Raw genomic sequence first — 18,240 nt, 5'->3', positions numbered from 1 at the left:
GTTTAGTCACAGCTTCTGTAAATCCTGAATACAACTATAAACACATACTCATTAATGATTTACCTGTGAACACTACCCCTAACTCACCTGTTGGGATAAAGTTCAGCTCAGTGCTATAACATTCAGCTTGGTCTGACAATGGAGCACTTGGATTTAGATTTTTAACAATTGCCGAATACAAGGATAATGGGAAATGCATGAAAACTTCCAAAAACTGCAAAGTAAACCACTTTGTGGTAGTGTATCTGGTGATCTACAGTGGGGAAATCAGTTCCTGAGCTGCTGCTGTTCACTTTGGAGGAGCTGAAGAAAGGAGACTTTCAGAGATTTAAATGGCCTCTGAATAATAGTGTGCTGGATGGCTTTTGTCACATCCCAAAGGCCCAGCTGGAGCACACAGAGAGGGAAGACACTGTGGATATCATGGTGCAGGCCTATGAACTTAAGGGTGTTGTGAGGATGTCACTGGAGATCCTGAGGAAGATGAACCTCAACATTCTTGCTGAGAGACTACAAACTGAAAGCCTATCAGGTAATGACTCACATTAGGTTTAAAATATCAGACTTACTGTACATTTTCACTCACTGTCTGACAAAGTGAAATCCTGGGTTTTTTATTACCAATATTGAAACTGAAACCTTTCATTTTAGCAATTACAGAGGAGTTGTTGGAGAGTAGGAAGACAGATGAACCTCAACATTTAAGTCATTTAGCAGATGCTCTTATCCAGAGCGACTCACAGTTAGTGCATACATTATTATTTTATACCCCCCGTGGGAAGCGAACCCACAACCCTGGTGTTGCAAACGCCATGCTCTACCAACTGAGCTACATCCCCGCCGGCCATTCCCTCCCCTACCCTGGACGACGCTGGGCCAATTGTGCGCCGCCCCATGGGTCTCCCGGTCGCAGCCGGCTACGAGAGAGCCTGGATTCGAACCAGGATCTCTAGTGGCACAGCCACTGCACCACTCGGGAGACCAGAGGAGGACACTGCTCCTGAACCTCTTCCACCAGAGGAGGACACTGCTCCTGAACCTCTTCCACCAGAGGAGGACACTGCTCCTGAACCTCTTCAACCAGAGGAGGACACTGCTCCTGAACCTCTTCCACCAGAGGAGACAAAGCTTCCCAAACCGTCTCCCAGAGGAGGATCTCTCCTGTCCTCTGTGCCATGACATCTTCAGGGATCCTGTCATCCTGCTATGTAGTCATAGCTTCTGTCAAGCCTGTCTGCAAGAACACTGGAGAGAGAAGGAAGGAAAGGAATGTCCTGTTTGCAGGAGAAGAGATGCAAAAAGTCCAACAGGATCAGAGTTGCTCTGTAGTCTGCACAGTGAGAAACTCAGGCTCTTCTGTCTGGAGGATAAACAGCCAGTGTGTGTGGTGTGTCGGGATTTTAAAAAACACACCAAACACAACTTCAGACCCATAGATAAAGCTGCACAGGACCACAAGGTATGATTGGTTAAAGATGTGAAGTTAAACACAGAAATTGTTCATATAATTGTTATCTCCCTACGCCCCTCTCTCTCTTTCTCCGATAACATCCCCACATTCCAGGAGGAACTCCAGACTGCCCTGAAGCCCTTACAGGAGAAGCTGGAGGATTTAAATATTATTAAACAAACCTGTGATCAAACAGCAGAACACATCAAAGTAAGGATATTTAGTGATGAGAGAATTCTGTGATCTCTACATACTGTAGATGCCTGGGAGTACCTGATAATAACTACCATTCCTCTCATTGTCTCTAGAGCCAGGCCCAGACCACAGAGAGACAGATTAGGGAGGCATTTGAGAATCTTCACCAGTTTCTACAAGAGGAAGAGGATGCCAGGATAGCTGCGCTGAGGGAGGAAGAGGAGCAGAAGAGTCAGTTGATGAGACAAAAGATTGAGGAGATCAGCAGAGATATCATCACTTTCAGACACACTCAGAGCCATCCATAGAGGATGAGCTGAAATCTGAAGACATATCTTTCCTGCAGGTCAGGACTAATATGTTTATTGACTGATCAATAAATATTGATTGATTGTTTCATTAAATCTGGTATTTTGTTCCTCTGCAGATCTTCAAGGCTTTGAAGGAAAGGTAAGTGATCTGCCTCCTGTCTTTCTCTTCTCTGTGGTTCTGAACCCAACCCCACAGCAGCACTGACTCCTGACTGTTCTTCCAGAACCTAGTGCACACTGCCAGATCCACACCTGGTCTCAGGAGCGCTGATAGATGTGGCCAAACACCTGGGCAACATGCAGTCACCTGGGCAACATGCAGTTCAGAGTCTGGGAGAAGATGCAGGCGTATGTGGCATGCAGTGAGTACCTTAAACAGTTTTCACAACATTAATTCTATAGCACTTTAAATTTAGACTCTCCATTGAGCATGCGTTTTAGTCCAGGACAACCTGTGTGACCCAAGTGTTTTTACAAGTGCTTAGAATGTTTGTTTCTGTGTTTCTTTTTTTCTACATAATCACTACATCTTAGAGAAGACAGGACACACAACAAATGCTTTTAAGATATACATTTGGGTCTAAGGAGATGAACTAGGTAGTGTTTGACATGAGTTTAGGACCTGTTGCATTTTTGCAACCGGGGTCTCACAGGGTTAATTTCTTGTTCTCTCTCTCTCTTCAGATCCTGGGATTCTGGACCCCAACACTGTCCATTCAGATCTCACATTGTCTGAGGATCTGACCAGTGTGAGAGTGAGTGAAGAGACACAGAAGTTTCCTGACAACCCAGAGAGATTTTATTACTTTAAAAGGGTGCTTTTTGGGAACCATCTTTTACTGTACATTAGGCTTATATATTTCCAGTAAAAATGGCTAAATATTTACATAAAGTCAATATGTAGTCCACATACAGTGGGAGAACAAGTATTTGATACACTGCCAATTTTGCAGGTTTTCCTACTTACAAAGCATGTAGAGGTGGCGAATCGCATCTCTGCATGTCTGGCAGACATATCAGTATGGATGACGGATCACCACCTCAAGCTGAACCTTGGCAAGACGGAGCTGCTCTTCCTCCCGGGGAAGGACTGCCTGTTCCATGATCTCGCCATCACTTCCTCCCAGAGTGCGAAGAGCCTTGGCGTGACCCTGGACAACACCCTGTCGTTCTCCGCTAACATCAAGGCGGTGACCCGATCCTGTAGGTTCATGCTCTACAACATTCGGAGAGTACGACCCTGCCTTACACAGGAAGCGGCACAGGTCCTAATCCAGGCACTTGTCATCTCCCGTCTGGATTACTGCAACTCGCTGTTGGCTGGGCTCCCTGCCTGTGCCATTAAACCCCTACAACTCATCCAGAATGCTGCAGCCCGTCTGGTGTTCAACCTTCCCAAGTTCTCTCACGTCACCCAGCTCCTCCGCACACTCCACTGGCTTCCAGTTGAAGCTCGCATCTGCTACAAGACCATGGTGCTTGCCTACGGAGCTGTGAGGGGAACGGCACCTCCGTACCTTCAGGCTCTGATCAGTCCCTACACCCAAACGAGGGCATTGCGTTCATCCACCTCTGGCCTGCTGGCTCCCCTACCTCTGCGGAAGCATAGTTCCCGCTCAGCCTAGTCAAAACGGTTCGCTGCTCTGGCACCCCAATGGTGGAACAAGCTCCCTCACGACGCCAGGACAGCGGAGTCACTCACCACCTTCCGGAGACATTTGAAACCCCACCTCTTTAAGGAATACCTGGGATAGGATAAAGTAATCCTTCTACCCCCCCTTACCCCAACCCCCCCCCCCCAAAAAAAAACATTTATTTTTTATTTTTTAAAACAACAACAAAAAAACATTGTAAAGTGGTTATCCCACTGGCTATAAGGTGAATGCACCAATTTGTACATCGCTCTGGATAAGAGCGTCTGCTAAATGACGTAAATGTAAATGTAAATGTAGAGGTCTGTAATTTTTATCATAGGTACACTTCAAGTGTGAGAGACGGAATCTAAAACAAAAATCCAGAAAATCACATTGTATGATTTTTAAGTAATTAATTTGCATTTTATTGCATGACATAAGTATTTGATCACCTACCAACCAGTAAGAATTCCGGCTCTCACAGACCTGTTAGTTTTTCTTTAAGAAGCCCTCCTGTTCTCCACTCATTACCTGTATTAACTGCATCTGTTTGAACTCGTTACCTGTATAAAAGACACATGTCCACACACTCAATCAAACAGACTCCAACCTCTCCACAATGGCCAAGACCAGAGAGCTGTGTAAGGACATCAGGGATAAAATTGTAGACCTGCACAAGGCTGGGATGGGCTACAGGACAATAGGCAAGCAGCTTGGTGAGAAGGCAACAACTGTTGGCGCAATTATTAGAAAATGGAAGAAGTTCAAGATGACGGTCAATCATCCTCGGTCTGGGGCTCCATGCAAGATCTCACCTCGTGGGGCATCAATGATCATGAGGAAGGTGAGGGATCAGCCCAGAACTACACGGCAGGACCTGGTCAATGACCTGAAGAGAGCTGGGACCACAGTCTCAAAGAAAACCATTAGTAACACATTACGCCGCCATGGATTAAAATCCTGCAGCGCACGCAAGGTCCCCCTGCTCAAGCCAGCGCATGTCCAGGCCCGTCTGAAGTTTGCCAATGACCATCAGGATGATCCAGAGGAGGAATGGGAGAAGGTCATGTGGTCTGATGAGACAAAAATATAGCTTTTTGGTCTAAACTCCACTCGCCGTGTTTGGAGGAAGAAGAAGGATGAGTACAACCCCAAGAACACCATCCAACCGTGAAGCATGGAGGTGGAAACATCATTCTTTGGGGATGCTTTTCTGCAAAGGGGACAGGACGACTGCACCGTATTGAGGGGAGGATGGATGGGGCCATGTATCGCGAGATCTTGGCCAACAACCTCCTTCCCTCATTAAGAGCATTGAAGATGGGTCGTGGCTGGGTCTTCCAGCATGACAACGACCCGAAACACACAGCCAGGGCAACTAAGGAGTGGCTCCGTAAGAAGCATCTCAAGGTCCTGGAGTGGCCTAGCCAGTCTCCAGACCTGAACCTAATAGAAAATCTTTGGAGGGAGCTGAAAGTCCGTATTGCCCAGCGACAGCCCCGAAACCTGAAGGATCTGGAGAAGGTCTGTATGGAGGAGTGGGCCAAAATCCCTGCTGCAGTGTGTGCAAACCTGGTCAAGACCTACAGGAAACTCTGTAATTGCAAACAAAGGTTTCTGTACCAAATATTAAGTTCTGCTTTTCTGATGTATCAAATACTTATGTCATGCAATAAAATGCAAATTAATTACTTAAAAATCATACAATGTGATTTTCTGGATTTTTGTTTTAGATTCCGTCTCTCACACTTGAAGTGTACCTATGATAAAAATTAGAGACCTCTACATGTTTTTTAAGTAGGAAAACCTGCAAAATCGGCAGTGTATCAAATACTTGTTCTCCCCACTATATCTTTCCTTTGAGTAGTCTTATAGCCTTATTATCCTTGGGTGATATATGTAATATAATGATAATTAAGTTATTATATGAATGTAATGTTGTAATAAATAAAATATTTATTGATCAAACCAAATATTTCAGCGTTATTCAATCATCTCTGTTTGACCTAGATGAGAAAATAGATTGTAGCTCTGTCTTTACTATGTTGCAAGCTGTCGTGTTTGTTTACTAAAGGAGTTCCGAAGTCTACTTCCTGGATGGATGGATGGCACACCTGATGGTTGTCACTAGTTACCACAGCCACAAAGTCCAAATTGGCTAGGCTATACCGTAAAAGGTGATGAAAACAAAATGTGCTTTTTGGTCTTAATTTAATGTGAGTTAGGCATATGGTTGGCATATGGTTACCAGTATGGTTAAGGTTAGGGTTAGGTTTAAAATCAGATTTTAAGAAGATACATTGTAGAAATAGGCGGGGTTTAGCTGTGATAACTACTGAAGACAACACCGAGGATCACGAGACACCACGCGTCAACACGGAGTGACAATATCCGAAGGATTCGCATCTGTAGACGAGATCCAAGGTCAATTTGGCGTTAAATGAGCTAAAGGGGGTTTGGGGGCGACAAGCCGATCCTAGATCTGTACAGGACAGCCTCTACTTGGGGCTGAAGTAGCCTACACCTGCCACAGACGCTGTTCGGCGGCCAGGAAAGAACACGGATCAAAAAGTATGCATTGTAAACTTTAAATGCCTAAAAATGTTATGTTTTTCGCAACAAAAGAGACAAGACACACGCAGCTTGTGTTTCTTTGGGGGAGCTCGATTGCGTTTTAAATAAGATTGTTAGTGTTAAATTCGGTAGGCCTACTCAAAAGATTAAATACAAAAGTATTGCTCTTCTAGGCAGAAATTGTCATTGATAATGGTATCTGTGTCACTGTGTGTGTGATCTGTGCACCATCTGATCATAAACAGTTGCAGAGCTATTTGAGTTGCTGAGCTGCACTGAAGGATGGAATCGTCAGGTATGTTGCTTTATGTTTTTGCTCCTATACAGGGCTAGGCTCAGATATTGAACTCCTAGCCTACTGATTATGTCCTACTGATGATTAAGAAATGATAAAGTTTGGAATGAGATTGGAAAATCTGATTGATCTGTTACGGCCATTCAGCAGTCCATGACTCAATTGATCACTTGACTGAATATAGTAGGTGTGTTAGAGCTGGGCTGGAACAAAATACTGCACACCCTGTAACTCTCCAGAACTGGGTGGGGGGGAGAGGGGTAGACGGTAGGGGTCAATTTGGGATTGATTAGATGCCTGCTCATGTCTGTTTGTGATTGGCCAGATGTCCAGTGGGGGCGGGGACGTTCGCCGTTTGACCTCATCATGAACCAGATCCGCAGGAAACGCATGCCCTCAGACAGGAAGTCAACGTCCCGCCACTTCCGGTCCCGCCAAGCGGAGAGCGGAGGGCTTCCCGAAGACAGAGAGACGGAGAAGGAGAGGGAGGGAGCAGGTGAGAGGACTGTGAGAACCTCAATAAGCAGCAAAAGTATTTAGTGCCTATAGTCAGAACCATTTCACTGGAATTGTAGTGTGTCTTAGGATAACTTAACGTATGATGTGTTTGTGGTGTTTGTGTCGAGTCCTAGGTGTTGTTCCTGACCCAGCAGAGAATGTGTGTGACATGGGCTGGGGTCGTGTGTGTGTGTTTGTCAAGAGGCTGAGGAAGAGAGCAGACAGCAGGACTCTGAGTCTGGCTCACTGTGACCTCACTGCTACTGACGTACTGGAACTTGGTTAGTACACACACATACACACACACTCCTCATATGATGTTGGTGTCATCTTTTTGTGCCCTCATGCACCCTGTCTCTCTCTCTCAGCTACCTTGCTCCCCTCTCTGTCTCTATTGGAGGAGATGGACCTGTCATGGAACGAGCTGATTGGAGGATGTCTGAGATCATTGACCTTTCACCTCCAGAACGTGGGTGGGCTCAGAACCCTCAGACTCTCCTGCTGTAGGCTGACTGCTGATGACATCACTGCTCTGGGTGGGGCTTAAAGAGAGACACCTAACCTACAGTTGTGCTCAAAAGTTTTGAGAATGACAGATACTAATTTCCACAAAGTCTTCTGCCTCAGTTTTGATGATGGCAATTTGCATATACTCCAGAATATCATGAAGAGTGATCAGATGAATTGCAATTAATTGCAAAGTCCCTCTTTGCCATGAAAAGTAACTTTTTATTTTTTATTTTTTTATTTCACCTTTATTTAACCAGGTAAGCCAGTTGAGAACAGGTTCTCATTTACAACTGCGACCTGGCCAAGATAAAGCAAAGTAGTGCAATAAAAACAACACAGAGTTACATATGGGGTAAAAAACATAAAGTCAGAAATACAACAGAAAATATATATACAGTGTGTGCAAATGTATCAAGTTATGGAGGTAAGGCAATAAATAGGCTATAGTGCAGAATAATTACAATAGTATTAACACTGGAATGCTAGATGTGCAAGAGATTATGTGCAAATAGAGATACTGGGGTGCAAAAGAGCAAAATAAATAACAATATAGGGATGAGGTAGTTGGGTGGGCTAATTTCAGATGGGCTGTGTACAGGTGCAGTGATCGGTAAGGTGCTCTGACAACTGATGCTTAAAGTTATTGAGGGAGATAAGAGTCTCCAGCTTCAGAGATTTTTGCAATTCGTTCCAGTCATTGGCAGCAGAGAACTGGAAGGAATGGCGGCCAAAGGAGGTGTTGGCTTTGGGAATGACCAGTGAGATATACCTGCTGGAGCGCAGACTACGGGTGGGTGCTGCTATGGTGACTAATGAGCTAAGATAAGGCGGGGATTGGCCTAGCAGTGATTTATAGATGGCCTGGAGCCAGTGGGTTTGACGACGAACATGTAGTGAGGACCAGCCAACAAGAGCGTACAGGTCACAGTGGTGGGTAGTGTATGGGGCTTTGGAGACAAAACGGATGGCACTGTGATAGACTACATCCAATTTGCTGAGTAGAGTGTTGGAGGCTATTTTGTAAATTACATCGCCGAAGTCAAGGATCGGTAGGATAGTCAGTTTTACGAGGGCATGTTTGGCAGCATGAGTGAAGGAGGCTTTATTGCGAAATAGGAAGCCGATTCTAGATTTAACTTTGGATTGGAGATTCTTTATGTGAGTCTGGAAGTTGAGTTTACAGTCTAACCAGACACCTAGGTATTTGTAGTTGTCCACATACTCTAGGTCAGACCCGTCGAGAGTGGTGATTCTAGTCGGGTGGGCGGGTGCCAGCAGCGTTCGATTGAAAAGCATGCATTTAGTTTTACTAGTGTTTAAGAGCAGTTGGAGGCTACTGAAGGATTGTTGTATGGCATTGAAGCTCGTTTGGAGGTTTGTTAACACAGTGTCCAATGAAGGGCCAGATGTATACAAAATGGTGTCGTCTGCGTAGAGGTGGATCTGAGAGTCACCAGCAGCAAGAGCGACATCATTGATAAACACGGAGAAAAGTGTCGGCCCAAGAATTGAACCCTGTGGCACCCCCATAGAGACTGCCATAGGTCCAGACAACAGGCCCTCCGATTTGACACACTGAACTCTATCTGAGAAGTAGTTGGTGAACCAGGCGAGGCAGTCATTTGAAAAACCAAGGCTATTTAGTCTGCCAATAAGAATGCGGTGGTTGACAGAGTCGAAAGCCTTGGCCAGGTCGATGAAGACGGCTGCACAGTACTGTCTATTATCAATCGCGGTTATAATATCGTTTAGGACCTTGAGCGTGGCTGAAGTGCACCTGTGACCAGCTCGGAAACCGGATTGCATAGCGGAGAAGGTACGGTGGTATTCGAAATGGTCGATGATCTGTTTGTTAACTTGGCTTTCGAATACTTTCGAAAGGCAGGGCAGGATGGATATAGGTCTGTAGCAGTTTGGATCTAGAGTGTCACCCCCTTTGAAGAGGGGGATGACCGCGGCAGCTTTCCAATCTCTGGGGATCTCAGACGTTATGAAAGAGAGGTTGAACAGACTAGTAATAGGGGTAGCGACAATTTCGGTGGCTAGTTTTAGAAAGAAAGGGTCCAGATTGTCTAGCCCAGCTGATTTGTAGGGGTCCAGATTTTGCAGCGCTTTCAAAACATCAGCTGTCTGAATTTGTGTGAAGGAGAAGCGGGGGGGGCATGGGCAAGTTGCAGCAGAGGGTGCAGAGTTGGTGGCCGGGTTAGTGGTAGCCAGATGGAAAGCATGGCCAGCTGTAGCAAAATGCTTGTTGAAATTCTCGATTATTGTAGATTTATCGGTGGTGATAGTGTTTCCTAGCCTCAGTGCAGTGGGCAGCTGGGAGGAAGTGCTCTTATTCTCCATGGACTTTACAGTGTCCCAAAACTTTTTGGAGTTAGTGCTACAGGATGCAAATTTCTGTTTGAAAAAGTTAGCCTTTGCTTTCCTGACTGCTTGTGTATATTGGTTCCTAACTTCCCTGAAAAGTTGCATATCGCGGGGGCTATTTGATGCTAATGCTGTACGCCACAGGATGTTTTTGTGCTGGTCAAGGGCAGTCAAGTCTGAGGAGAACCAGGGGCTATATCGGTTCTTAGTTCTGTATTTTTTGAATGGGGCATGTTTATTTAAGATTGAGAGGAAATTACTTTTAAGGAACAACCAGGCATCCTCTACTGACGGAATGAGATCTATATCCATCCAGGATACCTGGGCCAGGTCAATTAGGAAGGCCTCCTCGCTAAAGTGTTTTAGGGAGCGTTTGACAGTGATGAGGGGTGGTCGTTTGACCGCGGACCCGTTACGGACGCAGGCAATAAGGCAGTGATCGCTGAGATCCTGGTTGAAGACAGCTGAGGTGTATTTAGAGGGTATGTTAGTCAGGATGATATCTATGAGGGTACCCATGTTTACGGATTTAGGGTTGTACCTGGTAGGTTCGTTGATAATTTGTGTGAGGTTGAGGGCATCTAGCTTGGATTGTAGGATGGCTGGGGTATTAAGCATATCCCAATTTAGGTCACCAAGCAGTACAAACTCTGAGGATAAATGGGGGGCAATCAATTCACATATGGTGTCCAGGGCACAGCTGGGGGCTGAGGGGGGTCTGTAGCAAGCGGCAACAGTGAGAGACTTATTTCTGGAAAGGTGGATTTTTAGAAGTAGAAGCTCAAACTGTTTGGGCACAGACCTGGATAGTATGATAGAGCTCTGCAGGCTATCTCTACAGTAGATTGCAACTCCACCCCCTTTGGCAGTTCTATCTAGACGGAAAATGTTATAGTTGGGGATGGAAACTAAATCCCCAAAAAACATTTCCACTGCATTTCAGCCCAGCCACAAAAGGACCAGCTGCCATCATGTCAGTGATTCTCTCGTTAACACAGGTGAGAGTGTTGACGAGGACAAGGCTGGAGATCACTCTGTCATGCTGATTGAGTTAGAATAACAGACTGGAAGCTTTAAAAGGAGGGTGGTGCTTGAAATCATTGTTCTTCCTCTGTTAACCATGGTTACCTGCAAGGAAACACGTGCCATCATCATTGCTTTGCACAAAAAGGGCTTCACAGGCAAGGATATTGCTGCTAGTAAGATTGCACCTAAATCAACCATTTATCGGATCATCAAGAACTTCAAGGAGAGAGGTTAAATTGTTGTGAAGAAGGCGTCAGGGCGCCCAAGAAAGTCCAGCAAGCGCCAGGACCGTCTCCTAAAGTTGATTCAGCTGCAGGATCGGGGCACCACCAGTGCAGAGCTTGCTCAGGAATGGCAGAAGGCAGGTGCGAGTGCATCTGCACGCACAGTGAGGCGAATACTTTTGGAGGATGGCCTGGTGTCAAGAAGGGCAGCAAAGAAGCCACTTCTCTCCAGGAAAAACATCAGGGACAGACTGATATTCTGCAAAAGGTAGAGGGATTGGACTGCAGAGGACTGGGGTAATGTCATTTTTTCTGATGAATCCCCTTTCCGATTGTTTGGGGCATCCGGAAAACACCTTGTCCGGAGAAGACAAGGTGAACGCTACCATCAGTCCTGTGTCATGCCAACAGTAAAGCATCCTGAGACCATTCATGTGTGGGGTTGCTTCTCAGCCAAGGGAGTGGGCTCACTCACAATTTTGCCTAAGAACACAGCCATGAATAAAGAATGGTACCAACACATCCTCCGAGAGCAACTTCTCCCACCCATCCAAGAACAGTTTGGTGACGACAATGGCTTTTCCAGCATGATGGAGCACCTTGCCATAAGGCAAAAGTGATAATTAAGTGGCTCAGGGAACAAAACATCTAAATTTTGGGTCCATGGCCAGGAAACTCCCCAGACCTTAATCCCATTGAGAATTTGTGGTCGATCCTCAAGAGGCGGGTGGACAAACAAAAACCCACAAGTTCTGACAAACTCCAAGCATTGATTATGCAAGAATGGGCTGCCATCAGTCAGGATGTGGCCCAGAAGTTAATTGACAGCATGCCAGGGTGGATTGCAGAGGTCTTGAAAAAGAAGGGTCAACACTGCAAATATTGACTCTTTGCATAAACTTAATGTAATTGTCAATAAAAGCCTTTGACACTTATGGAAGGCTTGTAATTATACTTCAGTATACCATAGTAACATCTGACAAAAATATCTCATAACACTGAAGCAGCAAACTTTGTGAAGACCAATACTTGTGTCATTCTCAAAACTTTTGACCACGTCTGTACACACTTACTGTGTCTTTACATTAGTGGTTATTTTGCAGACCACCTGAGTTTGTGTTTGTTTGTGTGTGTGTAGGTGAGGCATTGGAGTGTGTTCCGGTGTTGGAGGTTCTGGACCTGTCCTGGAACGCTGGTGTTGGCGGCTCAGCTTTGCAAGGCATTGTGGGTAAACTCCACCCAACCCTTAGAGAGCTCTACTTGGTGGCCTGCCAGCTCACTGAAACTGACGCTAGTATACTGGGTATGTACACATGCACGCACAGGCACACACACACAAACACAAAGTTGTACCAGGTTAAGTAAAAAGGTAAATGAAAGGTCTCTCTCCCCTCTCTCTCTCATCCCAGGTTGTATAGTGAGTGTTCTCCCCAGACTGTGTGTGTTGGATGTGTCTTGCAACCCTCTCCTGGCCAACACACAGACAGAAGCAGAGGAAGGTGCTCAACTCTTTATTATAAAAAACAACAACAATAAAAGGGTGCTAGAAGCCAACCCTCCTAAATTAAAAAGGGGGCTGGCCCTTACTCACTTGTTGTAGTTGATATAGTTGCGGTTGATATTTAAATGTTCTTGATGTTATTTTTCTTTCACAGGCAGCATGTCCAAGACAGAGCCAGGGACGGGCGGCGTGTGGGGTTTGGGGGGGTTAGTCCCTTCCCTAAGCCACACCCCCTCCCTGACCACCCTACGACTACACGACTGTGGCCTGACCACACAGTCCCTCGGCCTGTTGGGTAAGACGCCAGTCAAACACATAAGGGAGAGAAATTGGCCTTAGATTAGTGTTTGTTTAGGGGCCAATTCATCTATCAGTCCTCATAGATCCGGACACTGTTAATTTGATCCACCCCTCTCTCTCTCTCTACAGGTGGTTCGTTCCACTGCCTCCGCTCCCTGTGTCAGTTGGACCTGTCCTGTAATAAGGGTGTGGCCGGGGGGCTGTCCCTCCTCTCTCCTCACCTGGCTCTCCTCTCACATCTGGGCGGCCTGGACCTGCACCTCTGCTGCCTCACACACACAGACCTACAGGCCCTCAGTGAGTCTGTGTGTGTGTGTGTGTGAGAGAGAGAGAGAAAAAAGTGGTATGTCTGTCTTAAGAAATTGCGTACCTTTGAATGTGTGTGTGTGTATTGTCTCCAGTCCAGGCGCTGCCCTCGCTCACTGAGCTGACGGAACTGGACCTGTCATCCAATAAGGAGGTTGGGGGTGTGGTCAGTGATCTAGTCTCCGCCCTCCCGCTGTCACAGATTAAACTCCTCCCACTCAACGGCTGCAGTCTGAACCACGAATCATTCACCGCACTCGGTACTCCACTATTACTGTCTGCTACTTATTCTAGTCTAGTGTACTTCAAGATGAGGCTCCTGTTTGACTGCTTGTATTCCATATGTGCGTGTTCCAGCTGTAGCTATGCCGTACCTGCGGTGTATAGATGTGTCCTGGAGTAAGGTGGTGGGCGGGCGTCTGGCACAGCTATTGGAAGCTCTGCAGCCGTCAATCACCCAGGAGCTCCGCCTTAGCAGCTGTGACCTCACCACTGACGACCTGCTTCATCTGGGTACACACATGCATACGCACACTATCACGCACACTATACACACCTACTGACACAAATACAGGTGAGTCTAATAATCTTTCCTTCTCCCCCTAGCTGTAGTGTGTAAGCGTGGCGTTCTGTCCTCTCTGCGTGTGTTGGACCTGTCCTATAACGGAGGGGTGGGGGAGGAGGGGTGGTGTGGGTTGCTAAGGGAGGGGGGGCTGGGCTCACTGGAGGAGCTGGACCTTAGTCTGCGACCCCTGACCTCTAAGCCCTCACTCCTGACATCTAACCCCTCACCCCTGACCTGGCTGCCAACCCTGCTCTCTGCTTTTCCTCATCTACCTGCACTGACACGTCTCTCTCTTCAGCGATGGACTCTCACAGCCCAGGTACACACACACACACAAACACTGGGTACTGACTTTTCGTCTATGTGGCATAAAATCACGGGCCAATTTTAATGAGTGGCCGGAACTATCAGTTGTATGTTATTTCATCCTTCTCTCCTCCAGGAGCGGGAGCAGGTAAACCACGCCCTCAGGAAGAGGAAAGTCCTGTTAGAGTTGGACCCCCCCCCGTTTGCCTCGTCCGCCAATCAGGAGGGGCCAGAGGAGGAACGCTATGAGGAGTAGAGCTAGAAAGAGAGAAGGGAATTGGAGGGGCTCTTGTTTTAATTGATTTCATGGAAATGTATCTAATGTTTAGCATTTCTAACATTTAAGGGCTTTGCTAATTATATTGTCTTTTTAGATCAAACACCCAAAATAATCTTGTGATATTAAGCACCATGCACATACACAATACAGTTTGCACATTGTTTTCCCGCTGAAAAATGACTTTGATGAAAGTAAGACGTTTCCATCAGTAAAACTACTAACACTGTGAGTCTACTGATCTGAGCTGTTTAGCCAACTCTGTTAATTTGACTTTTAGCTTCACTCTGACATGCTGATAATTGTTTCAATAAATGATGTACCGGGTACATGAATAACACGTTTGACTCCTTGGAGTGTGTGTGTAATAATTCTGCAGGCGGAAAGTAGAGTGTGTGTCATATTGTGTTTAATGTGTTTCACATTCTCTCATCTCAGATAGAAACAGAACATGAACATTTATTCTTCTTGCTGGCAGGTGCTTTCTTCTCCTTCACTGCAAGTTTATTCTCCCTCTCTTCCATCACTCTTCTTCTGTCCTTCTCCAGTTCTCTGAACATTCCAAAGCCCCTCCGGACCATCGGCCCCGCAACCATGCCTGGATCTGATCACAGAAACACTGTATGTACAGTGGGGAGAACAAGTATTTGATACACTGCAGATTTTGCAGGTTTTCCTATTTACAAAGCATGTAGAGGTCTGTAATTTTTTTTTACAAAAATCCAGAAAATCACATTGTATGATTTTTAAGTAATTAATTTGCATTTTATTGCATGACATAAGTATTTGATCACCTACCAACCAGTAAGAATTCCGGCTCTCACAGACCTGTTAGTTTTTCTTTAAGAAGCCCTCCTGTTCTCCATTCATTACCTGTATTAACTGCACCTGTTTGAACTCGTTACCTGTATAAAAGACACCTGTCCACACACTCAATCAAACAGACTCCAACCTCTCCACAATGGCCAAGACCAGAGAGCTGTGTAAGGACATCAGGGATAAAATTGTAGACCTGCACAAGGCTGGGATTGGCTACAGGACAATAGGCAAGCAGCTTGGTGAGAAGGCAACAACTGTTGGCACAATTATTAGAAAATGGAAGAAGTTCAAGATGACGGTCAATCACCCTCGGTCTGGGGCTCCATGCAAGATCTCACCTCGTGGGGCATCAGTGATCATGAGGAAGGTGAGGGATCAGCCCAGAACTACACGGCAGGACCTGGTCAATGACCTGAAGAGAGCTGGGACCACAGTCTCAAAGAAAACCATTAGTAACACACTACGCCGTCATGGATTAAAATCCTGCAGCTCACGCAAGGTCCCCCTGCTCAAGCTAGCGCATGTCCAGGCCCGTCTGAAGTTTGCCAATGACCATCTGGATGATCCAGAGGAGGAATGGGAGAAGGTCATGTGGTCTGATGAGACAAAAATAGAGCTTTTTGGTCTAAACTCCACTCGCCGTGTTTGGAGGAAGAAGAAGGATGAGTACAACCCCAAGAACACCATCCCAACCGTGAAGCATGGAGGTGGAAACATCATTCTTTGGGGATGCTTTTCTGCAAAGGGGACAGGACGACTGCACCGTATTGAGGGGAGGATGGATGGGACCATGTATCGCGAGATCTTGGCCAACAACCTCCTTCCCTCAGTAAGAGCATTGAAGATGGGTCGTGGCTGGGTCTTCCAGCATGACAACGACCTGAAACACACAGCCAGGGCAACTAAGGAGTGGCTCCGTAAGAAGCATCTCAAGGTCCTGGAGTGGCCTAGCCAGTCTCCAGACCTGAACCCAATAGAAAATCTTTGGAGGGAGCTGAAAGTCTGTATTGCCCAGCGACAGCCCCGAAACCTGAAGGATTGCAAACAAAGGTTTCTGTACCAAATATTAAGTTCTGCTTTTCTGATGTATCAAATACTTATGTCATGCAATAAAATGCAAATTAATTACTTAAAAATCATACAATGTGATTTTCTGGATTTTTTCTCCCCACTGTATATGTGTGACCAACTGGGTTCAGAAACTCAGATCTCCTGTGCGCCACAAGACTGTGTTAGCCCTTCAGTTATTTACGTGCACCCGTACGTGTGTTTGTAGTATCTGCATGGCCTTGCGGAACTTGTATCCAGTCTCCTTTAGGTATAGGTGTATAGCCTTGAGGCATAACGTCTACCAGAGGGTTGTAATTCAGCTGTAAAACCACCAGGTGGCGCATGAGAGGCAGATATTTGGGCAAAGCTGATAGACAGTTATCCTGTGTATACAACTCCCTTAAAGCTGGGGGGAAAGGAGAGTAAAGAGTTAGGTGTGTGTATGTATATATATATATATATATATATATATATATATATATATATAGCGTGTGTGTGGTTACCAGGCAGTGTGCAGAGTGTGTCGGGCAGAGTGGTCAGGGCGTTTCCATGAAGATCTAGAACCTCCAGCACCTGCAACCTGATACTCTCTGGGACACACACACACACACACACACACACAGCCCTGTGTTTCCTACAGATAGAGAGCTGGGCTGATGGCCTTAATACTTGAGAGGCTATGACTCTTACCTAGAGCTGAGCGATGTTAGGCGAGTCTAGTAACTTTAGACCCTGGTCTTGGCCCAGGTAGAGCCTCTCTCTAATGCTGGCAGAGGGCCAAGGGGAAGCCTGGGAAACGGTTAGCTGACACACCCAGACACCTCAGCCTGCGGCTGGGGAACAGACAAACACTAAATATATACAGTAATATAATTGTGTGTCTGTACCTCAGATTTCCAGGTTAACCCATAGTGTATGGCAGTTCCATGTGGCTCCCTGTTCTCTATATAGAGCACTACTATATGGCTCCCTATCAGTGGAGGCTGCTGAGGGGAGGACGGCTCATAATAATGGCTGGAATGGAGTGTATGGAATGGCTCGGGCTAGGCCCCTTAGTTCCAGTGAAGGGAAATCTTAATGCTACAGCATACAATGACATGATTCTGTGCTTCAAACTTTGTGGCATCAGTTTGGGGAAGGCCCTTTCCTGTTTCAGCATGACAATGCCCCGTGCACAAAGCAAGGTCTATACAGAAATGTTTTGTTGAGATCGGTGTGGAAGAACTTGACTGGCCTGCACAGAGGCCTGACTTTAACCCCATCAAACACCTTTGGGATGAATTGGAACACCGACTGCGAGCCAGGCCTAATCGCTCAACATCAGTGCCCGACCTCACTAATGATCTTGTGGCTGAATGGAAGCAAGTCCCCGCAGCAATGTTCCAACATCTAGTGGAAAGGCTTCCCAGAAGAGTGGAGGCTGTTATAGCAGCAAAGGAGGGACCAATTCCATATTAATGCCCACGATTTTGGAAGGAGTTGTTCGACAAGCAGGTGTCCACATACTTTTGATAATGTAGTGTGTGTGTGTGTGTGTGTGTGTGTGTGTGTGTGTGTGTGTGTGTGTGTGTGTGTGTGTGTGTGTGTGTGTGTGTGTGTGTGTGTGTGTGTGTGTGTGTGTGTGTGTGTGTGATCCAGGCTCTGTCGTAGCCGGCCGTGACCGGGAGACCCACGGGGCGGCGCGCAATTGGCCCAGCGTCGTCCAGGGTAGGGGAGGGAATGGCCGGCAGGGATGTAGCTCAGTTGATAGAGCATGGCGTTTGCAACGCCAGGGTTGTGGGTTCGATTCCCACAGGGGGTATGAAAAAATAAATAATGTAAGTCGCTCTGGATAAGAGCGTCTGCTAAATGACGTAAATGTAAATGTGTGTGTGTGTGTGTGTGTGTATAGAGTGTATTGTATCTGACCTGCAGACATAGTAGAGCTCCAAGTGTCTCTGGTACATTCTCCAGCTGGTTCTGGCTAACATACAGCTCCCTCAGCAGTCGCAGGCTGATGACCTCAGCAGGCAGGGTAGTCAGGCTGTTC

General features: G+C 46.4%; 2 protein-coding genes across 2 annotated transcripts; both read left to right on the top strand.

The window, feature by feature from the left end:
* Positions 1 to 423: 423 nt before the first annotated feature.
* On the top strand, positions 424 to 2,825 carry LOC311109282 (zinc-binding protein A33-like; the record flags this gene model as incomplete). The annotated part of the gene is made up of 5 exons (XM_084152114.1): positions 424 to 532; positions 1,311 to 1,459; positions 1,565 to 1,660; positions 1,759 to 1,942; positions 2,641 to 2,825. The coding sequence occupies 5 exons, from the start codon at positions 424 to 426 to the stop codon at positions 2,823 to 2,825; spliced, it is 723 nt and encodes a 240-aa protein (XP_084008240.1).
* Positions 2,826 to 5,726: 2,901 nt separating this feature from the next.
* lrrc31 (leucine rich repeat containing 31) lies at positions 5,727 to 14,681 on the top strand. The gene is made up of 13 exons (XM_084152191.1): positions 5,727 to 6,161; positions 6,410 to 6,459; positions 6,785 to 6,955; positions 7,092 to 7,238; positions 7,326 to 7,493; positions 12,226 to 12,390; positions 12,497 to 12,586; positions 12,743 to 12,883; positions 13,018 to 13,185; positions 13,290 to 13,454; positions 13,552 to 13,707; positions 13,801 to 14,078; positions 14,202 to 14,681. The coding sequence occupies exons 2-13, from the start codon at positions 6,447 to 6,449 to the stop codon at positions 14,319 to 14,321; spliced, it is 1,782 nt and encodes a 593-aa protein (XP_084008317.1). The 5' UTR covers positions 5,727 to 6,161; positions 6,410 to 6,446; the 3' UTR covers positions 14,322 to 14,681.
* Positions 14,682 to 18,240: the final 3,559 nt, after the last annotated feature.

The sequence above is a fragment of the Coregonus lavaretus genome, assembly GCF_964263955.1.
Source record: "Coregonus lavaretus genome assembly, chromosome: 34".
In the NCBI taxonomy this organism is placed as follows: Eukaryota; Metazoa; Chordata; class Actinopteri; order Salmoniformes; family Salmonidae; genus Coregonus; species Coregonus lavaretus.
Note: the sequence above shows the minus strand (reverse complement) of the source record. Positions and strands in the feature narration are given on the sequence as shown.

Coding starts and splice junctions, on each gene's coding strand:
- lrrc31 (XM_084152191.1), top strand. Junction 7,239..7,325: donor TACTGACGTACTGGAACTTG/GTTAGTACACAC, acceptor TCTCTCTCTCAG/CTACCTTGCTCCCCTCTCTG. Junction 12,884..13,017: donor ACAGTCCCTCGGCCTGTTGG/GTAAGACGCCAG, acceptor CTCTCTCTACAG/GTGGTTCGTTCCACTGCCTC.